The sequence below is a fragment of the Choristoneura fumiferana genome, chromosome 14 (genome assembly GCF_025370935.1).
Source record: "Choristoneura fumiferana chromosome 14, NRCan_CFum_1, whole genome shotgun sequence".
NCBI classification, from domain to species: domain Eukaryota; kingdom Metazoa; phylum Arthropoda; class Insecta; order Lepidoptera; family Tortricidae; genus Choristoneura; species Choristoneura fumiferana.
In genome coordinates this window covers 569,942-597,804 of record NC_133485.1, presented here as the reverse complement: position 1 = coordinate 597,804, position 27,863 = coordinate 569,942, and the positions used below count along the sequence as shown (strand labels likewise).

The window sequence follows — 27,863 nt, the reverse complement described above, 5'->3', positions numbered from 1 at the left end:
CAGTGACGTGCCGTAAACCATAGCCGTAAACGTCACGACTTTGCATGGAGTGGAGAGTTGGTATGCGGCAGTTAATAAATACATTAAATTGAATTTCTTCTAGTCCCTTCCCGGGTTCTTCTCAACAGAGGTTTTTTGCGAACACGATGCACGGTGGCAGTTTTATTCTTGACCTTTTCCAATTTTGATTCTGAAAAGTGTCATCTAAATCTAAGTCCGTACTTTCCATAGGTAGATAGGTATTTCGAGCCTAATGATACCGCGTACTGAATGTACCTTAAGATGAGCGTCAACTAAAACAGGTTTTGACACAACTGCTATTCCGAGAACAAACCGCGTGCGTTTCGCTCGTGTTACACAATATACAACGGACTCGTGTCAGTTCTACTTTACTAACATTACTGTAAACTGAATCAGCTTGGATCATAGTTAGGAAGTGAAGTGATTTATTTGTGAAATATCTAGATAGGAATTTGTGTATATACTGCGGAACAACTTCTTTAAAAACGGTAAGTGATTCTCAAATTATTACAGACAGTTTCCTCATAACAGAATATTTTACTTGTTAACTTGGAGTACTTAGGCGTCGTTTATAAAGTTAAATTTGTTTACTTGCAGTTTTAACCGAAAATTTAAAACAATTGTAAACAAATAAATAAAGTATCATTTATTTCCAAAAACTCAGGTCCATTTTTGAGTATATTAACTGAATAGAATACCAAATTCCACCATCCCGCCAGTATTATAAATGCGAAAATTTGTAAGTCTGTTTGTTTGTTTTGCTTGGGTTCGATTCCCAGCGCTGGTCTATTTTTCTCGTTTTTCTGTGCATCTATGTTTTTGTTTGTGTTTTCTATTATGGGTTTTACGTGATGACCGTAAAAGTAACAAAATTTGGAGTTGAACTAAAAAATACAAAAAGACTCCAAATCTTAATTTGTTACTTCATCATGTCTTAACCATATAACCGGTTTAGATAAAATTCGGTAAACAAATAGTTTGAGTCCCGGAGAAGGACATAGGATAGTTTTTATCCCGGAAAATTGCATAGTTCCTGCGGAATAGTGATAAACGAATTTTACTCGGACAGGGTCGCGGGTAACGGCTAGTGTGGAATAAAATAGCTTGTTTATTTAAAATTCTATAAAAAATAAATTTAATAATTTATGAAAACAATTTTAATAAATAATACTATAATTTTTATTCACCATCCCAAAGCAAAAATTACAATACAAGACAGATACGAGTATTAACTGAGGGAAAAAGGACGGATGGAATGGATGGATGTTTTGTTTCAAAACAACAATTAAATTAGAAATAAACTTTTACGGCCATTCCATTAGTTGCTGTTTATTTTCTTTGTCAACACGACAAAGACCTTGTTTCAAGCGTCGGTGTTATTGAGCGAGTATAAGTTAATTCTAATCAATACATTGTTCACTGGACATCGTAACTTTCAAGACATAGACTGCCCGCAATGTAATATTCACCGGCTTTTCGTTGAAATCGACGCTAACGCTTAGTACAGTGAATATGCACCTATTGTATATTGCCTCAATTGACCTGGTCACATGCAAACAATTGGAGCCCCGAGCATACATTTTAACCGATTTTTTTTTAAATAAGGTTGAGGAGCACTTTTATCTACTTAAAATAATGTTATTTTTAGTATAGTATTAAGTATTAACGAGCTAGGCGTTTTGGTGCAAACTGTAAGCCTGACTTTGTATTGAATAAATAAATAAATGTCACTACGATTCCGTTGTCCATAAGTGCGTCAAAATAATTTTGAAAAATGCTAATAGTATCATTAACGAGAAAATACACGTCATTGTGAATAAAACACGAGGTCTCGATATCAACTGTTAACAAAAATATGTTTATCGATACATCGTACGTCGTACGTATAGTCGATACAAAGCACCCCACGCCGTTTTTTTACCGTAACATGTAGGTACCAGTTAAAAGTATAATTTATTATTCACATTTTAATCAGATGTGCTATAAAGAAAAGACGATATTTTAATTGATTTTTCTAACAAGCCCAAACACAGCTAAGATATGTATGGTGTTATGTCCTGTAGTTTCAAGAGTCTAGCTTCCATCTCCGTAGTCAGATCAGTTATACCATATTATCATCATCGTCATTGTCATCAGAACAACGCATGATTGCCAAGCTTCGTGACAATATCATAATAAGAACAGAACAGGGTGAAAATCAAGTTCAAAATAACGTCGCGAAATATTTTATTTACTTACTAGAAACAAAACAATTACATACCTTATTAATGAGAATGCATTTAAATTAAAATGCGCCGTATATTAATTTGATTGCATTTTTCATTAGCCAAATTAGCTGTTTAACTCGTTTATTACAAGTTGCGATGTTCATCCTTATCTTTGCAGGTCCGCCCGGATTGCTACCACCATCTTGCTTGCTAATCCTGCCGTGAAGCAGCAGTGCTTGCACTGTTGTGTTTCGGCGTGGAGAGTAAGACAGCCGGTGTAATTACTGGCACTTGAGGTATCCCATCTTAGGCCTCTAGGTTGGCAACGCATCTGCTATCCTCCTGGTGTTGCAGGTGTCTATGGGCGGTCTCTTACCATCAGGAGACCCACTTGATCGTTTGCCAATCAGTCGAGTAAAAAAAAATTGCAAGCAATGGTTGCATGTGGTTTGAAAATCAGAAAATCAGAGAGAGCCATTACAAAAATCATAACAATATATTTTAATTTTTCATCTCAATATTTAGATAATATAATTAGCAAATATCTAGTAGGTACGCGATATATTATTCTTTTCTTTTTCATTCAATAACCAAATTCAATTCTGCAAGTACTTAGGTCGCAAAGGACACATTTAAATATCTTATTTTTATACCACAGAAGTATTTGGAGAATACGCACAAGAAACTTGATAGAGTCACTTCTAGAGAACACAAATTGTATCAAATTTTCTTTTTTTTGTTCTCAACAGATGTCACTAAAAATCCATGAAGAAATGAAGCTTAATGCGTTATCAATAGTGTGAATTTTGGATGTAGTAATGTGGGTGAGTGCGAAGTGGCTGGTGCTGTGGTCGCTGTGGGCGGCGCGGCTGGCGCGGCAGCCGACGGCGCCGCTGCGCGTGAGCGGCGGCCGCGTGCGCGGGAGCGTCGCGCACGACGGCTCGCACGCGGCGTACCTCGGGATACCTTACGCTACTGTTACACCGGATCACCGATTTAAGGTAAAAGCTTGGATTCTTCTTCCTAAGTTTTAAGAGTTGTCAACAATATGTACACTAATTGAAATAGTTGCTGTCTCGAGATAATTATATTAGAAACATTTTGGTGCGTATGTTATGACTGTATCTTTTAGTTGCGTTGATATGTAGATCTTATTTTTTCACCGCTCCAAGGGGTTGCCGACCTGAGGTACCTACTTTTATAAATCTCAGTTTCATATCTCCACGCTACGATAAAAAAAGCTGTGGTGGCCAAGTGGTTTGACTTTGACCTATGGCCTCTTTCGTTTCTCTTTTTCGCGTGTTTTTCTTTTTTCTCGTTTTTCGAAATTCATCTGCGAAATTTCATTCGAAATTTACCACGAGCTTTACGGTGAAGGTGAAACATCGTGAGGAAACCTGCACAAAACCTGCGAAGCAATTCAATGGTGTGTGTGAAGTTCCCAATCCGTACTAGGCTTGCGTGGGAACTACGGCCCAAGCCCTCTCATTCTGAGAGGAGGCCTGTGCTCAGCAGTGGAACGTATATAGGCTGGGATGAGGGATGAGGACTTTCACGCGTTCCTTACAAAAAAAGGTCTTGACAGACGTACAACACAGTGATGCTAGAAGGATCCCGTTTTTCTCTTTTTTGAGGCATGGAACCCTCAAAAGATGTCAGAAATAAATTTGAACCATTTTCTTCATTATCAATTCATAAATTTTACTAGTGACGTTGCACTTTACTTAAAAAAAACTATACTACGGTTGTCATTTGTAAATAAATAGACTCCTTATACCTTATGACGGACTAGGTTCTTAACCCGTTCCTTGCTTGAGTTTTGATTAAATTTGTATAGATCTATATTATGGACTGACAGTTGAGTTAATCGGTACTTAAATAATTTACAACCACAACCACATCCAAGACTGAATGATGTAAAATAAATTACTTACTTGGACGTATCCAAGATTTACATAGGTACTTAATTATTAAACAAGCGGAATCAGTACTACAGTTGTAACAACAACAACAATAATGAGAATTGACAAGATTTATTTTTTTAACACCTGTAAATTACTACAGGAATCAAAAGAGTTTCGCCTCCTGAACATGGGAAAATATTTATTATAATTGATTTCTACATATTTAAAAATACAAAAAAATGAAAAAATATGGCTAAACTACGACAGTATAGATATGTCTCCTTTGCCTTTTTCACCAGAAAAGGAGCTGTCATAATTTTGACAACGTCTCTATGCAACGTCTACGTCAGATTTACGTGATCTTTTTTTTAACAGACTAGACAAAAGTATGGATCTATTGTGTCGTAGTTTTGGAGTTATGCCCTTTTAGAATAAGCACATCTTAAAAAAAAACATTAAATTAATTAATAGTGTAGCGAAATTTAAAAAATATCAGCGTTTTTCTGTTTCCAAACAGAATACAGAAACGAATCAAATTATAGTCTTAGAAATATGAAATCTTGTCAATTGTGGAAAGCGAATCGAATTAAAAGAAAAAAGCGCTCGATTCTTCTAAAAGTAAATTCACAGACCTTGAACCGTGTAATAGACATAAGTAATCACTTATTTAGATAAACAACGTAACGACTGCAAAAAATCTCAATAGAATATACTTTAAATAAAATTATAATGAATTAAGTGACGCACACACACACAACACTAATCTTTTTTATTGTTCTGTGCACAACACAAACATCACGCCTGTAATCCCAAATGGGGTAGGCAGAGCACACGAAACGTTACCGCTTCGGAGCCACTTTTAGCAATTTTTAACCCACGACGCAAAAAGAGGGGTGTTATAAGTTTGACCGCTATGTGGGTCTGTGTGTCTGTATGTCTGTGTGTCTGTGTGTGTGTGTGTCTGTCTGTGAAACCGTAGCTCTTAAACGGGTGGACAGATTTGTATGCGGTTTTTTTAATTGAAAGCAAGTTTTCTAGCAATGGTTCTTAGACACGTTTTATCAAAATCGGTTCAGCCGTTTTTGAGATATTGAACTTTGAAGTGACAAAGTCGGGGGTATTCCAACGTTTTGTTGGTTGGGTTAGGTTAGGTTAGGTTAGGTTAGGTCGTGCGGTCCCTCTGACACTTGTAATATTTAATACGAGAGCGAGAGAGACGGTACGATACGAACTTCGAGTTTCGAGTTTCGTAGTAGCCCAGCTGGTCAAAATGCTGAGCATGTTGCAATACTCAAGAATCATTCACCGTCTATGCTTGAACTATTTCTTCCATGGAATAAAAAAAAGAATTGACAGTAATTTACTTCAAATCGTCCATACTGAATATTTGATTGACAACTACAGACACTCTACACCGTGTAGCAACATTCCTTTTGTGAAATTACCGTAGGCAAATGTTGACAGTCTCACATTTAAAATTCCTTGCATTTTAAATTGTTTTACTTGGTATCGCGATTGTACACATAATTTTAGATGGATTCACCTTTAACTATTACATCTAATTACTTAATAGGCCAAATAAAATAACGGGTTGAAGCACGGTTGAAGGAAATGTAATGACTAAATGACAAAATGACATAATCATTCTACAACATGGCTCCCTTTAAGCCGAGTTCAGGCCTGCGAGAAATTTCGTCCAAATTGGATTAGATTGCAGCACTCAATTGACTACTTCAAACTCGTTCACTTTGCAGCCTCGCAACTACAACTTGCACATTTTAGAACACCGCTCGCAGAACATAATAATATCCAAAATCAAACCCTACCAGGGTTAGGTACGTTAGTCTTTTTCGAATCTGTTCTTTCTGCACTCCGTCTAAATAATAGGGATGCATCAATTAGGCGGAGTCTATAGCGGAGTGCACAAATCTATTGAATGGCAGTGGAGAATCTACTATCGTTTACGTACAAAAAGGCGATGTCTAAATTAGAGGAGTGCTTTGGTTAGTGAAATGTTGAGGATAAAAAATAGTATTCACAGTTTAGTAGTCGCCTGAGATACTCTTGATTTCATTTGAAATTACGAATATACTCACTTCACCTGCGCCACCACTCACCTGAACTCAATCACCTGATTGAAATTGTTTCCTTTAATTCTGCTATTAATCATGTCATTTGAACCTTTTCCAGGAACCAGGGCCCGAACCGAAATGGAACGGAATATTGGAGGCATACAATGAAAACATCAAATGCACGCAACGTTACAACTCCCACGTCATCGGTCAAGAGGACTGCTTAGCTGTCAACGTGTACACACCTCTCGACATCACTGCCCCGCTCCCCGTGCTTGTCTTCATCCACGGCGGAGGCTTCCGCGACGGTTCGGGCTCCCCCGCTATCTACGGACCTGAATACTTAGTCAAACAAGGAGTTATACTAGTCACTATGAACTATAGATTGGAAATCTTGGGATTCTTATGTTTAGGCACTAAAAATGCACCTGGAAATGCGGGTATGAAGGACCAAGTGGCAGCTCTGCGATGGGTGAAAAGAAATATAAGAGTGTTTGGTGGTGATCCTGACAATGTTACACTGTTTGGAGAAAGCGCCGGCGCGGCATCCGTGTCCTTACATCTTATCTCACCAATGTCGAAAGGACTGTTTAATAAAGCCATCATGCAAAGTGGCACGGCATTAGCTCCTTGGAGTTTGCAATTTGAGCCTTTAAAGATCGCCAAAGCGATAGTGAGGAGCTTGGGTTATGAGACGGAAGATATAGATGAGATTTACAAGATTTTGATGACAAAACCAGCTAAAGAGTTAATGGCTACGCGAGTACCAAGAAAACAAGGTGACGTCAATCAATCTGAAAACATTTTTGTTCCTTGCATAGAAAAAATGGTGCCAGGAGTCAAACAATTCTTGCCAGATACTCCTCACAATCTTATATCTAGTGGACAGTATCTAAAAATGCCCATGATAATCGGCCACAATAACGCAGAAGGGTACCTCTTTGTTGGTAAAGAAAACGACACCACGATATCTCAGTTAGATTTCTCAAAAGCCTTGCCAAGGGATCTACTCATTCCTAACGAAAAAGATAAATTGAAAGTGGCTCAAGAATTGAAATATCGTTATATGGGTGACAAAGAAGTATCAAAGGATACATTGGATCAATTATCGTCTTTTGAAGGTGACTTGGGAATCAAGTACCCGGTTATATCGACCATAGATCTGGTTCTGAAGACCAGTACGAAACCTTTATTTACTTATAGATTAGACTATGATGGCTGGTTGAACGTGGCCAAGCTATCTTCCGGCTTCATGAGGGCGCCAGGGGCGACCCACGCCGATGATCTTTTCTACATGTTCAAGCCCTTCTTCCCAATGCTTCATATGTTGGAACGAGATATGTTGAATAAAGTCACCAGCATGTGGACAAATTTTGCTAAATTTGGGTGAGTAAACATTAACTAATATTATTGAAACTCCAATTATCGCGGTCTGATTTAGTACCCAACACCAAATAGTTTAATTACTATTCATGCATTTGGGGCAAAAAATAATTAAAGGGTGCCTATGAGTGAGGTTTTGAGATTAAAAAAGGAACCTTGTACTGTTGATAAAAACGATTTTCTTTTGGTTTTCCAGAGACCCTACACCGGAAGATTCTACAGGGCTGCCAAAGTGGCTGCCAACGGACAGCGCAGATCCTCACCTGTTTGTCATAGACAAGCAGTTCAGCAGATGTCCTCTGTGGGAAGACGATAATATGCGGTTTTGGAACCAAACCTACACCAAGTTTAGGAGAAAAAAATGACTTTTAAAGTTGGGATAAAACGTCTCTCCTTTTACTGGAACACCATAATCAAGTAGATGCTGAGTGCAGAGCAGACCCTGAAAGAAGTGTATATATAAGACACTTTCGTCACTTTTCAGGAATTGTAAATAATACACAATATTGTGTTGCTCTGAAAATACAGATTTTATTGTAGTAGGTTCTTACATACACATAAAACATGAAAAACACTAACTTAAATCATATTATCCTACCTGAAAATAAAGAAACGACATTTAAAGTCTATTATTAAGTTCAACAATTCGTTTCATATTTAGTTTTTGTAATATTTTAATCATTATGTGCAATCACGGTGAATTCTACTTTGATTCTACTTCTGTCACTCCAAATTTGCTCCAAATCAAAACATAATCTGCTTTACCGTATTAACCCTCATTATTCGTAGCGCCATCTTTGGAAGATAATATGCATTTACATCGTCACTGTTTAACCGACAAAGAGCGCACCATAAACTAAAGAAATAAGTTTCTTTACATATATAAGCCGTAGCAGTGCCTACATTGCATACAACTACAGTCTGTTCAATATAGGAATGGACAGAAGGAAAATGGGCTCTTTATAATGCACGCTTTAGAAAATCATTTAATAAATTATATTTTTTTTGTATACGATCTCTAAACTTAATTCTAATTGAAATATCGAAAACTTTTTCCGGGGTAAAAACTATTCTATGTCTTCCCCGGGACTTGTCTACTATATACTGTATACTATCTGTATACCGAATTTCATTTAAATCGGATCAACGGTTAAGACATGAAGGGGTAGATAACAAACAAACATACGGACTTACAAACTTTCGCAATTATAATGAATATTATTGAAATTAACTTTCCTATTATTCATATCATTATTTAAAAACAATAAAAAACTTTTCCTATTTTGTTAAAAACGAAAACGTCTTCCTATAAAATAACCAAAGAGGCAGTGATAAAGAACATTTTGGAAGAAACGGAACGTTTATATTATTGTTAACTCAAGAAATATTTTGTAAATTATTTATTGTTTTTAATCGCCAGTTTGGATCAAAATGTGATGACCTTAATCATATACTAATAGTTAACTTCACAACTAAAGCACTGCACCAAATAGATGAAATTTGGAATGGAAATATATAGTTGTTCGGCTTACTGACTCATAAGGCAACTGATTAGTCTACTAAAGGTTGAGTTACGAAACGTTAGTCTGCGAAACAATACATCTGCGTAAAAAATAATCGGCGTACCGTTACTCGGCGAAACAAGGTCTGAAACAATAATCTGCGTAAAAATTTTCGGCAAAATCAACCGCCCATCCCCCAATCTAAACTGTTAGGTGGAAAAATTTAAAAAATTCAGGATGGTATAAGTACTTATATCAAAATTACAAGGAAATTATAACGGCTAAGATTGCTTGAGAATTATATATTAGCAGTTTAAGAATAAATAGCAGCTTAGCCTAAGGTATAAAATATAACCTAAACTTGGAAGAGTCGTGCACAATACGAAATCCTTAGAAAAATATTACTTGATTTTTTCGTAATGGCTACGGAACCCTATTTTGGGCGTGTCCGACAAGCTCTTGGCCGGTTTTTAATGTTATTTGTTTTTATTAGCAAGATTTTAAGAATTCAAAAAATGAAAAAAAAAATCGGATCGCCGGGCAAGATTGGAATCTTCCTCCCGCGTCTTTACGCACCAGAGGCGTCATGCCAAGTGTGGGTGTGTCAAACTTTGTTTAAAATTGAAGCTACACTTTTACACATTCTACCGCATTTTCATCCAAATTCCGGTCGTTGGTCCATCGTATGGAAGCGCCATAACCGGCGCTGGCGTCCTTGCGCGTTGTGAAAGGCGCGCGCACGCGCAGTGCCGCGCCCGCGCAGCATAGGTTCCACACGTTTTCCCGCAAAACATGTCCTAAACGGAGCGCGAGCGGCCAGTGATAAAGCCCGACAAATTACTGTATGTGCCAGCAATTAAAGTAAAACAGAACATTTCCGAAAAAATCCCAATAGATGGCGTTGTTTTAAAATAAAATTGTGGTGTTGCCTTCTATTGATTGGAATTTTGGTAAACTATTTCTAGTTAGGTATATTAATTCATAGACGTGATATATAAAGTGATACAACGTGATGTGATGTGGGATTAAATGCACGTGCTGTGAATGGTTTGTCGCCATGGCGAATAGAACGACGGTAAGTACAGATTAATATTAAATTTATTTTAAAGAAAGAAAGAAAATACATTTCTACACAACAACCCAAGACACAACAATCTTGTAAGAAATGGACAATGCGGAAGATAGAGTGTGGCATTGCCATTGCGAATCGGAAGCAATCCATCAAAATCATCTTAATTTCATCAATAATAATTAACGATTAGCTTTAGCTTTAATGTCAAACTCTCGAAATTTTTGACGTGGTTACTTAGTTTACATCATGATCACAGTGTCAAAAATCCTGTTGAAGTCGTTGTCTCGTTGTTCTTGCACCCGTTAGTAGTTATTGACATTTTGACTATAAATGTATCCTAGAAAACTAAATTAATCTGTGTACATAACACGATAAACAAGATAGGTACTACTCACCTAAAAATATAATTTCATTTTGTTTATATTACCCAATTTTGTGACATTACCTCGGCCTATTTGCGTCCCACTGTTGGGCAAAGGCCTCCTCTCAGAACGAGAGTTCCTTGGCTGTAGTTCTCAGGCTGGCCCAGTGCGTATTAAGTCACACACACCATTGGTTTGCTTCGCAGGCGTGCACAGGTACCCTCTCGATGTTTTTCTTCACCGTAGAGCTCGTGGTAGAATAAATAAAACAGCCAAGTGCGAATCGGACTCGCGCACGAAGAGTTCCGTACCATCCATACAACATTCATTAGACATTAGCAAAAAAACGGCAAAAAACACGTTGGTTGTATGGGAGCCCCCCTTAAACATTTATTTTATTCTGTTTTTAGTATTTTTTGTTATAGCGGCCACAAAATTATATACAGTAACTGTGAAAATTTCAACTGTCTAACTATCATGGTTCATGAGATACAGCCTAGACGGACGGACGAACAGCGAAGTCTTAGTAATAGGGTTTCCGTTATTACCCTTTGGGTACCCTCAAAATGATATTTTTGTAAAACTATTTGAGTGTTCAGTTACCTAATTTGACTGTCTGAAATTATCTGATTCGTTTGATACACCTTGTATACGAACAATATTATATGTATATGGAGCTCTAAAATGACACCAATCGTGCAATCTCGCGTTTCTATCCATAACCGTTTTTATGACGTAGAGAAAAACACCTAACTTAGGAAGGTTGAAAAAAAAAGCAAAATAATAAACAGGTATGAGAATACGTCTAAAATATAAACAAATATACAACAGTTTTGACATTCGGCGCTCTTCAAAGCCTTCTGCGGCCGGTACTGGGTCAATGTCGCTTATTATTTAAGCAAAAAAACGAGCGAAACCAGTTCCATCGCTTATCTTTATGTCCATACACGCTTGTGAGGTTTTCTGTTAGTTTCAAATTCGTCGGTCTGCATCTGCCTTTTCGACTTTTTGCTTTTGATGGACACAGCTAAAAAGGTCTGGATGGTGATTACTAAAGCAATATAAAAATTAATGTGCGTAAAATACATTACCCTATTAAGTCCGAAAGTTTGTGAGGACGCGTGTATACAAGGTGTTAATTAAATAACTGAAAACATTTACTGAAATATTTTTTTCATTTTAAGTTACTTGGATGCGTTTATTTTTGAAGGTATTTCATTATTTTAAAAGATATTCGTATGTTGTGCTAAGTCAGTTAGGTCTGCTTCATTTCTAACTTTTTTTTTAACTAAACTTGAAAGCTGCTGAAATCTGAACAGAGGGTCTATTGCGTAACGTAGATTTCGCATACAAAAACTGTCATTTAATTGCGATCGCAAGCTTCAGAAACGTTAGGCCATAACTAGGCTGCAGGTAAATAATGTTTACATAAGCATGGGTGTTTGAGCTTTGCTTACTTTTGCTGACAAGCAGGAGCGGAAGGTCAAAAGTTTTGACCTCTTTTTGACTCAAAACTACTAAAAATTCTGCTTACGCCATATTTGAATGACCACTTATTTGTACCTAACTTGTAAAGGTGGAATAAGTGGAACTAATTCCTAATAATACCTAGTAGTAGTACTACCTAATACTAATAATAGTTTTACAGCTAATTGAAAATTAATCCTAATTTCAGGGTTTAAATAAGATGTTTTTTATTAGACTTGCTAGGTAAATGATGTCAACTAGATACGTTAATATTCTGTGATGGCTGAATCACAACCTCAAGTGAAAAATTACTAAATGATTTTGATTGATTGAAATTTTGCTCGCTAATCCTGCCGTGAAATAGCAGTGATTGCACTGTTGTGTTTCGGCGTGGAGAGTAAGACAGCCGGTGAAATTACTGGCACTTTGAGGTATCCCATCTTAGGCCTCTAGGTTGGCAACGCAAGTGCAATCCCCCTGGTGTTGCAAGTGTCTATGGGCGGTGGTAATCTCTGACAATCAGGAGTCCCACTTGCTCGTTTGCCACCCAGTTGAATAAAAAAACAACAATGTAAATGACGGTAAACTTACTAATAATAAAAAATTATGACCTCATAATGTCAGAGATAAAAGTCACAATGCAAATAATTTATCTGTACCTAAGGTGTAGGTGACGCAGTGACGTAGAAAATGAGTAGAGCTCGTTAGGGGTGTGTCACAGAGCCTGAACAGCTGATGCCGGCTTCAGAGGCGGCGCGGGCGCAAGGCTGAAGCGGCACCGGCTTGATACGATTTCTTTTTTTCACACCTCTCCTTCGGAAAAGTAACTTTTCCTCCCTAATGAGAGGGAGCAAAGTGCAACTTTTCTGTTCAAGGCTTTTCTAAGTGTTTTATTGCAAATGCTATTTTTTAGTTTGTGTATTTTTTTTAGTTTGTGTCACAAGGGAGCAAAATGGTGTATTTACGGCGAAGGGTACATTGAATCCAGAATGTAGAGAAGGATTCTACAATAGAATCTTGAGCGTAGCGAGAGATTCTAAAGTAGAATCCTGAGCGTAATGAGGGATTCAAGTGTTAACGCCTAAGATGAAAATAATTTTGCTCCCGAGTGGCTCATACAACTTTTCACACCGAGCATTAAGAAACTGAAAAAAATTATTAAAGAACAACCAGCATAGAATTTGGCTTATACAATTATCAACTTCAAATTGGCATTTGCAATAAAACACTTAGAAAAGCCTTGAACAGAAAAGTTGCACTGCTCCCTCTCGTCAGGGAGGAAAAGTTACTGTTCTGAAGGAGAGGTGTGAAAATAACTATTAAGGCTCCCTTCAAGAAACCCTTAGTTTTACCCTGACGTCCGTCCGTCTGTGGCTGTTTTAAAACTGCTAGTGCTAAAAAGCTATCATTTTACATCATGTACACATGTTAATCGACATAAGCGACTAAACATTAATACATATAAAAATTATCTACCCCAGTTTGCTAATGACATTACTACTTTTCGTGTAAACTTTGTAACATGAATTCTTGAGTTTCAGGATAAGTAGTTTGTAGCTCAAATCTGACGCGAAAATTTCGACTACTTTACCAATCTTACCAAAAACACTAAAGCAATAACCTAACCAACAAAAAGTTGGAAACCCCCGACATTGTCACTTCAAAGTCCAATATCTCAAAAACGGCTGAACCGATTTTGATAAAACATGTCTAATAACCATCGCTTAACCCTGCTTCAAATAAAAAACCGCCATTCAAATCGCGTTCACCCGTTAAAAGCTACCGGTGCCACAGACAGACACAAAGACACACATAGCGGTCAAACTTATAAGAACCCTCTTTTTTCGTCGGGGTTAAAATGCGGTGGAAGCTGCTGGTAAGTTTGGTTTTTTATATAGCCTCTGATACTCGATTATTAGCACGAAATGATCGCTACTTCAGCCTTGACACACAGACACAAATAGCGGTCAAACTTATAACACCCCACTATTTGCGGCCGGTTTTAAAAAACTGATAAAACATCGAATGTCTTGTTTTAAAGTGCACCCGCTGCCGCCGCTGCCTTGGCGCAGCTCGGAAGTGTTTCCCGTCCGATTGTCCGGCCCTCGTTAGCCGCGGGAAGTGCGTCCGCGATTGCTAATTTCCCGCAGTTGCCACACGCGTCCTTTCCGATTTTTAGAGTTCCGTAAAAATATTAACCCTTGTTTGTCCGTCTGTCCGCGGCTTTGCTCAGAGATTCATAGTTATACGTACTTAGTTAGTTAGTGTAGTTAGTTAACGCATATGCAATACCCCTGGTGTTGCAGATGATTATGGGCGGTGGTGATCTCTTACCATCAGAAGACCCACTTGCTTGATATATTTACTACCATCCTGAATTTTTTCAAATTTTTCACCCACCGGTTTAGATTTTAGAGGGGGGAACGCTCGATTTTAATGAAAATTTGCACTTTAAAGTTGAATATATTCGCAAAACACACAAGACAAATACAATAAGATACAATAAGATGATGTTTGTGCTTGTAAATTTTTAGTTTTTTGTCTTGCCTGAGCAGCTGTTATGTTCTTTGTTAATATGGAAACTTTGTAGCTACTGTAATATTTTATGTTTTATACTTTGTATATTTCAAGCTTGTTTTCCTAAAATAAATAAATAAATAACAAATCACTGAATCGAAAAATCGTCTTTGCCCCCTAATGTTTTTAGACCTATCCAACGATACCCCACACTATAGAGTTGGATGAGGAAAAAAAATCACCCCACTACGTCTATGGGAGTGCCCTAAAAAAATTTTTTTTGAATTTTTAACTGTACCATTTTGTCGGCATAGTTTACTTATATATCCGTGCAAAATTACAGCTTTCTAGCATTGATAGTCTCTGAGCAAAGCCGCGGACGGACAGACAGACAGACAGACAGACATGGCGAAACTTTAAATAAATAAATCACTAAATCACCGAATATTCGGAAAAGTGATACTCAAACATTTGACGGTATTGAGCCATGTAGGTATGAGTTGAGTGTTATATGTGTTATTTTTATGAGGTATAGTGAGGCTTTATGTTTTTGTTGACACTATAGCTTTATTTCCAATAACAGCAGATAAAAAAGCTGGTTATTCATTTAAAAACAAAATATAAGCATAGCTGTTTTGAGATCAAGCTACAGTGATCTTTATAATAAAATAATATGTTAAAATAATCAATCAGGTGTTTATTGTAAGATTTTTTTTGTTTTAATCAAGAGTTGCAATATTAAATTATAACATTTCAACAAAAAAATAATCATATTTCCGGTTTCTACTTAGGAATCAATTATGCCGAATATTCGGTTCGGTAAAAGTTTTACCGAACATTCGGCCAAATTCGTATTCGGTGGTTCGGCCCATCTCTAATAATAACTAAGTATGAGTGAAAATCGCTAATACTTAACACAATATAGCTCAGAGATTGTTGCTAAGCTGGAATTTTGCATGACAAGTAGGACCGTTACAAACGTTACGTTCGAACTGTAATATAACACATTTTCCATTGCAGTCAGTAAAACTCCACACAAACTGCACGCTAACTGTGATTGAAATGTATGCCGAGTCAGCAATTTCAGTTTCATTGTAGTTCTTTTTTATTTTTTTATTTGACTGGATGGCAAACGAGCAAATGGGTCTCCTGATGGTAAGAGATCACCACCGCCCATAAACATCTGCACACCAGGGGTATTGCAGACGCGTTGCCAACCTAGAGGCCTAAGATGGGATACCTCACGTGCCAGTAAATTTCACCGGCTGTCTTACTTCACGCCGAAACACAACAGTGCAAGCACTGCTGGCTTCACGGCAGATTTAGCGAGCAAGATGGTGGTAGCAATTCCGGCGGACCTTGCACAAGGTCCTACCACCGCGAAATGTATGCCGATCAGTTCGTTTCATCTGTATTGATGCAAAAGCGTCTTTCTGTACTGTAGTCCAAACGGGACGCTCAGTTCATACTCTTCGCAATTCATACGGTAATGTTTGTCCGAATGATCGTTTGTCATAATTTTTTCCCACTGAAACCTTAAATTTTTCAGATTTTTTTAAATAGTCATCCTATAGAAAACTATAGGTTAGGTTAGGCTTGTTTTTAACAATTCTGAACAATTATTGGATTCACAGAAAAAAACCGTTATGACAAACGATATGGACCCATTGAATCTGTTAATAAATGTCCAAATGCAAAATGTCCCCCCCCCCTACCTATCGTTAAACCTGGCTGACCCAAAAAGTCTGAAAAAAAACGATAGTGTTGGTTAAATATTATAATAAATTCTTTGAAAAGAAAACTATTCACAGCTCTTTATAAGCTAACGATTAATGTCACATATTTGTAAAAAACCTTTTTAAAGAACTATTAATTAAAGGATTGAACTACATTCCGTCAGGTGAACATACAAGTAGATATACGCAACAGTTAAGCTTGGTCATATCAAACTAGACAGTTAACTGCATACCTAACAGTTTTCCGATACTCATTAAATAAGTATTGCCACATTAATCGGTTTTGAGTGCGCGTGCGCGGGCATTGGGCAACGGCGGTTGCAAAACGTGACACTGGCAAAGCCAGCAGCCAAGGCCGCATTCTTATGAGATGAGGCCTATTATCTCACAATCAATCAGATGGTAACACTTCACGGAGTCTTCTTCTTAAACTTAGGAGCTACGATCTTGTCGGTGTAGCCAGCTATTTGACCTAATACGACACGAACCAAGCCCTCTCATTCTGAGAAGAGGACTGTGCCCAGCAGTAGGACAGATATAGGCTGGGATGATGACACCCACTTTCTCCTTCACCTGGTCAAAATAGATCAATCATGGTCTTTCTCTGCCTCGTCCTGCTTCTACTTTTCTTTCAGCAGGTTTAAAAAGACATTGTCGTGTCGTATCAGGTGTCCTATCATATTTATGTCCGCTTCTGCAATTTATGGTTTTCAGTAACGCTCTTTTACGGAGTACACAAAAAAAAGAACTAGTTTCTACGAGAGACTTAGAAGAAGACATCAACAGAATGGACGTGGTCGTCCGATGAAGATCCCCCATTCAAACCGCAGTGCGCTGGAGTCCGGAGTTCGTAGTTGGACGTAGTTATGCAAACAGGAACCAAACCCATCACACCCCCCAAAGTTTAGATAAATATGCAACAAGTTACTAAAATGCACCTTCTGTCAACTCGATAGAGTGTATTTTAGTAACTTGTTTCATACTTATCTCAATTTTGGGGGGAGGTGTGTGTTGGTTCCTGTTTGCATAACTACGTCCAGTTGGTAATAGACAGCGCTGCTGCCCACTCTCACATCAGACCCTATACTACGAAGAGCAAAATTCGAACTTTGTATCTTGCCGTCCCGCTCACACTTATATCATTTAATGCGAGATTTAGAGGGAGGTACGACACGAACTTCGATTTTCGATTTCGTAGTAGCCCCTCAGGAGGCGTATCGTCCAACGCGCTGACGTTCGTGATCACATTCACTGTCTCTTTCTACCCTCGTCTTATACCGTGTGACAGAAAGAAGCGGTGAAAAAGATTGTGATTGTGTTAGACAGTAAGGCCTCAGGTCCCTTAGTTGCCTTTTACAAACACCTAAGGGAAAAGATGGATCCGCACTATTTTGCTAACCCCCGACACAAAAGAGGGGTGGTATAAGTTTGACCGCTATGTGTGTCTCTCTGTCTGTCTGTGGCACCGTAGCTGTTAAACGGGTGAACCGATTTGAATGCGGTTTTTTATTTGAATGCAGGTTAATCTAACCAACAAAAACTTGGAAAACCCCCGACTTTGTCATTTCAAAGTTCAATATCTCAAACACGGCTAAACCGCTTTTGATGTAACATGTCTAATAACCGTTGCTAGAAAACCTGCTTTCAAATAAAAATAAACCGCATTCAAATCTGTTTACCCGTTTAAGAGCTACGGTGCCACAGACAGACACACAGACGCACATAGCGGTCAAACTTATAACACCCCTCTTTTTCGTGCTGCTGGTAAAGTTTGGTGATTTTATATACCCTCTGATATGCTCGATTATTACCAGAAATAATGGCTACTTCAGCCTTGAACGAATATTGCAGTCACTGGCAAGGCCAGCGTTAACAACTGTAACGGTATGTAAGTAGCAAGGGACTAATAAAGCGACATATTCGCTCAAATATCACTTCAAGCCAATAGATGTACTTTTGTATGCGTAGGAAACTACCATTAGTGAAAGAATTTTCACCCGACTGCCCGAAAGAGGGATAATGTTTTTCGATCGTATGTACCCGTATGTACATTAGGTACATTTGAAATTTACCACGAGCTTTACGGTGAAGGGAAATATCGTGAGGAAACCTGCACATACCTGCGAAGCAATTCAATGGTGTGTGTGAAGTTCCCAATCTGCACTGGGCCCGTGTGAGAGCTACGGCCCAAGCCCTCTCATTCTGAGAGCCCTGTGCCCAGCAGTGGGAAGTATATAGGCTGGAATGAGATGAGATGAGATGTGTGTATGATTATTTCTTTGGTCTTTTTTGCAATCTAAACGGATAGACGGATTTTAACATGTGAGGTACCTATGTATAATGATCTCTTACCATACTCGTATTAATATGATTGTATTTTAAGAGCTGGTCACGATTTCGAATAGGTGCTGTTGAACTTTAAGTTAGTTATAACAGTTCTAGGCAACAAGACTTGCTTTTTTAACCCCCCACGCAAAAAGAGGGGTGTTATAAGTTGGACTGCTATGTGTGTCTGTCTGTGGCACCGTAGCCCTTAAACGGGTGGACCGATTTGAATGCGGTTTTTTCAATTGAAAGCAGGTTATCATCAAAATCGGTTCAGCCGTTTTTGAGATATTGAACTTTGAAGTGACAAAGTCGGGGGTTTGCCAACTTTTTGTTGGTTAGGTTATTAGTAACATCTTTGATTTATCAAGAAAAACATCCGTAAATATAACCGGTAAATATTAAACGATACGCAGTATGTATTATCTAATAACAACACATAATATAATAAATGTTTAATGTTTAAAGGCCAAATGAAGATAAAAATACATTGACAGTGATAACAGGTTATTGGCCCCGATATTGGCCACAACTGAGTCTGAATGATTTATCTAACTAACAAGTCTTAGGGCCTGTTTCACCACTTTTCGACTAACTTTAAGTGACGGATATAAGTGATGCCGTCTCTGTTTGTATTGTCCGAATAAACAAAGACGGCATTACTTTTATCTGACACTTAAAGTTAGTCGACAGGTGGTGAAACAGGCCCATAGTATAATGCTACTGTAGGTGTTCGTTAAAAAAAGTATTTATTTTATCAATTAGTAGTTGCAACTAAAAATACATGAGTTACTTTAAAAAATAATGTACAAAAAGGGATTTCAATTGTTTTTTTATTCACATCAAATCAATCATCATCATCATCATCCCAGCCTATATATGTCCCACTGCTGGGCACAGGCCTCCTCTCAGAACAAGAGGGCTTGGGCTATAGTTCAAATCAATCAAATCATAGTAAAATTATTTTAATACTAGCTTTTGCCCACGGCTTCGACCGCGTGGAATTCGGTTATCCCGTGCTTCCCGGGGCATTTTTCCTGGATAAAAAGTAGCCTACATCACTATCTGGCCCATAAATTATCTCAATGCGAAAAATCACGTCAATCCGTCGCTCCGTTTCGACGTGAAAGACGAACAAACATACAAACACACACACTTCCGTATTTATAATATTAGTATGGAAGTATGGACTTTAGTGACAGTGGACCTGCTAAGTGATAGTTAATATTCAAGATTAGACAGAGAAAGACATACTCGCATGTGACGTCACACGCCTGCACCGCCATACTTGCTGCTTAGAGAAAAGCGTTTGCGAAAGAGACAGATATACAGATTTTTCAAAAAATCACTTTAAATCCAATTTTCAACCGATTTAAATTTTCTCTTCGCTAAACACTATCTGTATATCTATATTTTCAAAATAATATTAAAGGATGGCAAATTAAGAAGTTGTCGAATACCGTATTGTAGGCTTGACTTTAGTTTTTAAAAAACCGCCGGCAGTCGCGGTATGTACGGCGATGCACGCGATCCGCCTCCAGCCGCGCCGCGCCGCAGTACTGCCTCCATTACATACCCTCCGTCATTATCCAACAACCAAATTGTAACCAAAACTGGGATGAGTCTATTGTGAGACTTGTTGAGTACTTTAAGCATAATAAACTGAGCTGAGAAGAGCTAAACAAGATCAGTCAGACTACAATGAAAATATTTGGATTCATAAAGATACTCGTACCCACTTGATTACGCCGTGCCCGGTTTGACTTTAGTTAGACACCTGCATATTATTATTATTATTATTATACAATAGTAGAAAAAAAACCTTGATGTGCGCGCTGCCGTAGTTAGGTAAAAATAGTGTCAGGCCGAAATAAATCTTATACCGAAACCAAAACCAGTTTCGGCTTCTGTCTCCGCCGAAACCGATTCAGGAAATATAATTTTTGAATCTGCATTTATTTTTGCTTTTACAAATACATATCTTTGTGATCGTAAAAACTATTATTCCGTAAATTGATAGTTTGGTAACTCCAGAAAGTGTTAACTAAAACAAAAATTATATCTGTTTACTTCATAACAATTTATACAATTAATTATATAATTTACCTAGCTAATTTTTATTTTTAAAAATTCTAATTGCTAGGCTATGAGTTGCCCTTAGTAAATAAATTAAATATTATGTTTTTTATATTCTTAGGGGCTGTTTCACCATCCATTGATTAGTGTTAGCTGACGGTTAAATGTGATGCCGTCTCTATTTGTTTCGTTCGAATAGACGGAGACGGCATCACATTTAACCGTCGGTTAACGCTAATCAATGGATGGTCAAACAACCCCTTAGGATTGGTAGTTATTTTATCAATTGTAGCTCTGCGGCCCTGGGAAAATCATTTAGTAAGTATTTGAGGAAGGTTGTAGGACCAGATCCTTTTGCCATAAATATTTTGACATTTTGGAACGATGAAGTGATAACTATTATCTAGTCTTCGGAACTATTTAAATTAATGTAGAATAAGTCAGATAGATGGTCGTTGGGGCGGAAGGTTCTCGAGTGGAGGCCGCAGATCGGCTAGTGCAGCGTAGGGCGTCCACCAACGAGATGGACGGATGATCTGGTTAAAGTCGCGGGTTCACGGTGGATGCAAGCCGCTTCCAACCGAGGCAACTGGAGGGGGAGGCCTATGTCCAACAGTGGATGTCCTATGGCTGATATGATGATAATGATGAAGTAATTAAGTAGTAATGTATGTGGTGTTTCCAATCCGAACTAGGCCCGCGTGGGAACTACGGCCGAAGCCCTCTCATACTATGAGGTCTGTGCCCAGGAGTTGGACGTATATACGCTGGGATGGACGCGGGAAACGGTAGCCAAGAGAAATTAGCGGATTCGGCAGTTTTTTGCCGAGAAAACTAAACCGAAACTCGCCGAATCCGAAATCGATTTCAAATGTCTAGGGTATAAATGATTAAAATACGCAGGAAATAGAAGAACGTGCGTGACCCTAACGCCCTGTATAATTTGATTAATTCCGAAGTGCGTCAAACAACCCGTCCCGCAATGATTGTGTCTTTGCCTTGCGATCGAGCTGCGCGCGCGCTTTTCGTACCATATTTTTTTATTTATTATACTCGTACAAAGTGTTCATAATTGTGTAAAAAAAAGTTTGGCAACAGAAAAAAGAAGGACTTTTGGATTTATTGAGAGGTATGACAGATTTTTATTACCTATTATTGTTATTAAGTTGGCAGTTTTTAGGGTTCTGGAACCCTCCGTTCCTCCGTCCGTCACTCAATACATGGCTCCTCTTAAAGACCTAGTCCTGTAAAGTTGTAATTTTGCACGAGTATTATTAAATACACGTGCAAAACGTTGATATATTTATATCAAATATGCTGAAAAAATTGGTTAAATAAAGTTTTGAAAAAAAAAAAGTTTTAGGTTACCTCCACTACACGTTAAGTTCTTTTTTTGTCATCTAAATCAATAGTGTAGGTCTTACACTGTAGGATATTCTGGGATAGGGCCGAAACACCCCTATATATACCTACTTCGGTTTGCTGCGGTATTTATTTGATTTAGAGATCCGTTCGTATAAAGATATTACAATTTAAAGCACTCTCTTTATTAGAGTCAAGTGTCTCCCCGCCCCTCGCCCTCTCAAAAAGCTTAATAATAAAATTCGTTAAATTAAGATTAAACTCACAAACAAACAAACTCAAACTCACAACATTTATTGACAACAAAAACACACTACATCACAACAAAAACACAGTAAAAACATAAATAGGAGAAGAGAGGAAAATAAGAGACATTGTGCTGTAGTGTGATGCCAAAAGGACTCAGCTCAGCATGTGCCGTAGCCCTGTAACCAGAGCTGCAGCGCTGGTTTTCAGCTGAACCCCGGTGAGTGTGCACCCACGTAACTGAACGCGTAATTATTGCGGGAAAAGAAAAAAAACGATATATTATATTAACAGGAAAACCATTACGTACTTTTATACTCGACCAACACTTAATATTGAACGTTTGTCGCATGTTAGTATACTATACAAAACTCTATGCTGCGCGTAGCCCGACTTGCACTTGGCCAGTTTTAATATTTCATTCTCTTTGAAGAATGGACGCGAAGAATTGACATGGACGTTAATAAGATCTAATTAAAAATAATCTTCAAAAAACTCTTACTTCCATACGAATTTAATAAATATGACGGTAACTTGTCTTTCTGTCAGCCAGTTTCTGTCAGTCTGTTTGCTAACGGCTATTAACCCCACCACTGTCCCGATATTGATGAAATTGGACGAAAATATACTTAGTTTGAACATTAAGGAATGAAGCTGGCTTTTTCTCGGAAACTTTAACAATTCCCAAGGATAGGATGAACGATTTCTTCGGGATAAGTTACCGACAACAGCTACCCTAATTATACGGTACCTACGGAACCATCGGTGCATAACTTCTGCTCGCAAAGAATTTACATTACTTTGTAATAGAGACCATGACTACTATGTTTATAAATGAACAATTATAGCTCATGGTTGCAATCGCTCTAGAATAAATTACTTATGACGATGGTAGCAAGTAGGTAATCAAAAACCGGTTAAGTCGGGCCCAAAGTAGCGAAGAGTGAACCCCCCCCCCCCTCCAACCCGGAAGTTAACCATTGCTATACCTACTTGTCCTTACTGACGTCACGTAAAAACATTATCCAACCCAGTGGGAATCAAGTTGTTACGGCGCCACACCACTGCAGCCCCTTTTGAATATCAACCTCTTTTTTTAGGGTTCTGTACCTCGAAAGAAAAAAACGGAACCCTATAGGATCACTTTGTTGTCCGTCCGTGCGTCTCTCAAGACCCCTTTTCTCAGGAACGCGTGGACGTATCAAGCTGAAATTGATATCGAATACTCAAATCTGCGGTCCCTTGAAGCCCTGAAAAAATCAAATTTCTAAGTAAAAGCAATCATGCAATTATGCCGCAAATTTTCGAAACTCGCAAGGGAATCAAAGCCTACAGGGTACTTCCCGTGAAAACAGAATCTTGAAATTTGGTAGGAAGCAATGTCTTATCTTATAGCACAGATAAAGGAAAAATTGCGATACCGTAAATTTTTAGTTACATCATATAATAAAAATATTTATACGGAACCCTCGGTGCGCGAGTCCGACTCGCACTTAGCCAGTTTTTTAGGGTTCTGTACCTCAAAAGGAAACGAAACCCTTGTAGGATCACTCGTGTGTCTGTCTGTCTGTTTTTCCGTCTGGTACGGCCAATTTCCTCCCATACTATTAACATACCCACACATACACATACCCTATCATCCTTTAGGCTGAAACCGACACAATAAGAAATATTCACATTACTAAAATAAACTATGTATAAAACAAACCATGATCAAGTTTTAAAATGAGAACATTTTGAATTGTGTCAGTTTCGTTCTAAATGTGCGTGTACCTACCTAAGTATGTACTTAATTAAAAAATGGGTAATAATAAAATAATAATTCATTGATTTATTCAAACAACAAAGATCTATATATAATTAGTGGTATACTTATAACTATGTTAGTATACATATTGGACAAGTGATAGCGTTGTTAATTAAATTTGCAGGTGGTAGGACCTTGTGCAAGGTCCGCCCGGATTGCTACCACCATCTTGCTCGCTAATCCTGCCGTGAAGCAGCAGTGCTTGCACTGTTGTGTTACGGCGTGGAGAGTAAGACAGCCGGTGAAATTACTGGCACGTGAGGTAACCCATCTTAGGCCTCTAGGTTGCCCCCCTGGTGTTGTAGATGTTTATGAGCGGTGGTGATCTCTTACCATCAGGAGACCCACTTGCTCGTTTGCCATCCAGTCGAATAAAAAAAAATCGCATTAAAAAGCACGCATCTCTAACAGCTCATCTTTAGGAGGCTTTTAGTGTAATGTAGTTAAATAAATAACTAAACCTGTCTCTCCTTTGGGGACAAATTTTGAAGTGACTTTACTTTTGCTACTTATAACTAAACAAAACTAAAACTACGGACCTGGCCAGTCTCTTAGACTTAGGTATTTTATAGAAAAGTGCACCTGTGTACATCGGTAATTGTGCCTATTGATGTTGAGACCATTATACTAGGCAAAGTCTCACAGTTGTAGCAACAATAATAACCATGTGTCTGCTGCGCTGCGGCATTGTAAAAGGAAAAACTGGAACTACAAACTTGTTTATAATCAGCGAGATGCAAAAAGCCAAAGTTCAAACAACAACCAGTTTGTACACACTTGTGAATGCCCAGGAACTGTTTAATAAATATAGATAAAACCATCCGTAGTGGCTCCCATACAATTATTTATCTGAACAACAATTTGTAGTCATAATCGTCGCTATTCCTAATGTTTCCTTTTATAAATCTTGTTCATAAATTTTCAATAAAAAAAATCATAAAAGTTCCTCTACAGAAAAAAAAAATTAGTGTCAATCGTTTAAATATGTTTTAGCGAGGTTACATAGATAATACTATAATACTGGCCATTTTTCTGTCAATTTCATTTTCTTCAAAAACAGGCAAAGTGCAGCCGACAAGCACAAATTACAAATGTATGTAGAGTAGAGTTATACTGACTTAGCAAAACATACGAATACTTCTAAGATATTTGGAATTAAATGTAAAAAAGTAATTTAAAATAAGAAAGGCTACTAGGGTGTCTAAGGTTTTCAGTATATTAATTAACACCTTGTCTGTATTAGTCCTTAACAGTTACCTTACTTGTCCTTTTAAAGCCACGAGAGGTTGCACTTTTACTACGAACCAGTTCATTATTCAACATTGTTATCATAACATAACCGACGACATTGAACAACGGACGTGATTCGGTCGCGACCAAGTGGGTCATTAACAACCGGTCAGTTGGCACAGTTGGTGATTCTGCTAAATATTCTTCACCTTACAATCTATCTTATGGATTATTTTAGTATTCACTTAACACGCAATGACGTACTACATAGATTGTGCTCCAACTTGGCTCCAACCGTATAAATAAATATCACGGGACGCTTGACACCAATTAACCTAGTCCCAAACTAAGCAAAGCATGTGTTATGGGTACTAAATAACGGATAAACATACATACTTGAATAGATAACAAATACACGCAAATACATACACACTAAGTAGGTAATAGGGAATATTACTTAAATTTTATCTCGTCAGAGTGCACCACTAGCACAAAACCGTAATAGTACATTACTGCAGAGGCCATGAAGTAAGGATTGATGACGAGTTCGGGGTAGACGCGAGTCGTAGACGAGGCCGGATAAAACGAGTCCAGCAATCCCTGTTCTGGCCGAGGCTTGTATAGTGCTTTTCTCAAACAATGTGAGGAAATATTTCATCCATCCATCCATCCGTCCGTCTGTCCGTCCGTCTGTCCGTCTTCCGTCCATCCGTCCGTCCGTCCATCAGTCCGTCCGTCGTCCGTCCATCCATCCTACCTTCCATCGACCATCCATCCATCCATCCGTCCGTCTGTCCTTCCGTCCATCCATCCATCCGTCCGTCCGCCCATCAGTCCGTCCGTCCTTCCGTCCGTCCATCCTTCCGTCCGTCCATCGATCCGTCCTTCCATCCATCCATCCGTCTGTCCGTCCGTCCGTCCATCCGTCCGTCCGTCCATCAGTCCGTCCGTCCGTCCGTCCATCCATCCGTCCATCCATCCATCCGTCCGTCCGTCCGTCGCATCGCATCGCATCGCAAATGCTTACAGAGTAGTGGTGGTTGGCTGTTTGTAATTTTTCTTTTGTCAGTTTAAATGTTAGTAAGCAAATTTAAAAAGTTAGAGCAGCGGACAATAATGGATTTTCATACATACTTCATGGCCTAGGCCAAGAAGTTATGTAGGGAGGTGGTAGGCAGCCATAAATGAGAAACTTCATGTCTCCATTTCGTGATATTAACGCATACATTTCCGAGCATGTTTGAGAAAAACAGTTTTTAAATGCCGTAATATCGCGTATTATTTCAATTATTTTTTTAGAAATATAAGCTCTATCGTTACTATCGATGTAAAATATCATGTTATTTTGTTACATGCTATTTTAGAGCCAACAGGCATATCTAGAAATGACGGCAAGAGACCGGACGGAATGTCGCTGATTCCGTGGAGTATGGACGTGTGCTAGTCTGGGATGCAACTTGTGTTGACACACTGGCCCCGTCTCATCTCCACCGAACATCAATAAGGGCAGCAGCAGCAGCAGAAATGGCGGAAACTGCCAAAGCAGGAAATACAGTGGTCTCGGTGCCGAATTGATTTTGTACCTTTCGGCGTCGAGACCCTTGTCCGTGGGCCCTGGCGCTCTGAGTCTCTTCAAAGATCTATCAAAGAGACTCAGAGATACCACAGGAGACCGAAGAGCTGCAGTTTCCTCGCTCAACGCATCAGTCTTGCGATCCAGCGGGGAAATGCTGCCAGCATCTTTGGTACCATGCCGCAGGGTCCATTTTTAGATTTAATATAGTTTTGTTTATTTAATTTTATTGTACATAATATACCTTTTATAGTTGGACCTGTTTGTTACTTATAAATATATCATGATTTCTATAGGTACAATACAGTTTGGTCATGATCCTGTCATGGCGACAAAATATAAAGAGAACTGACGTTATCTATCATGGGTTTGCGCTAGTGTTGCCCCCTGCGCAGAGCTTTGCCTAATATGCCCTAATTGTATTTTTATACAAATATCCCCAACTGGGGCTCGAACCCGGGACCTCATGCTTCGTAGTCAGATTCTCTAACCACTGAGCTGTACGGTCATCAAATAAGAATAAGTCATTTGCCTGCCTGCCACTAACAATGGGGAATAAGCGGAAACGGATTGACCTCAAGAAAACTCGCTTTCACGAAAAAATACCGCATCGTAATCGGTCCGTCCGTTTGATAGCTAGGATGCCACAGACAAACAAAAAGACATATAGATACAAATGATACAATACAAATATAATTTATTGCATACCACAAACAAATATTGGCGTCAAGCTTTAAAACCCCTCTTGCATCGTCGGGGTTAACAAGCCCTTTGTTGCCTGTTCACAATAGTACATTGTGTCTTAAGGGCGGTAAACAAGGCATTACGAACGAAGTCTATTAGAAGCCCGAAGTCGAAGACTGAGGGCTTTAATGAGTCGATGTTCGTAATTCTAGTACCGCCCGTGCAACATACAAGTTTTTCATCACATTTGCGAGTAAAATTGTTTATTTGTAAAAGAAAAACTAATATTTTTTCAAAAATTGCCGATACCGCTGACT

At 38.5% G+C, this 27,863-nt stretch overlaps 1 protein-coding gene across 1 annotated transcript in view; it reads left to right on the top strand.

Annotated features, from left to right (window-relative positions):
* Positions 1–310: 310 nt before the first annotated feature.
* The window catches only part of LOC141434671 (uncharacterized), a 50,935-nt gene continuing 23,382 nt past the window's right edge, over positions 311–27,863 (top strand). Inside the window, exons 1-2 of the mRNA XM_074097100.1 lie at positions 311–509; positions 2,978–3,229. Coding sequence (XP_073953201.1) covers positions 3,047–3,229 — 183 coding nt within the window. The 5' untranslated portion in view covers positions 311–509; positions 2,978–3,046. The remainder of the gene's footprint in view (positions 510–2,977; positions 3,230–27,863) is intronic.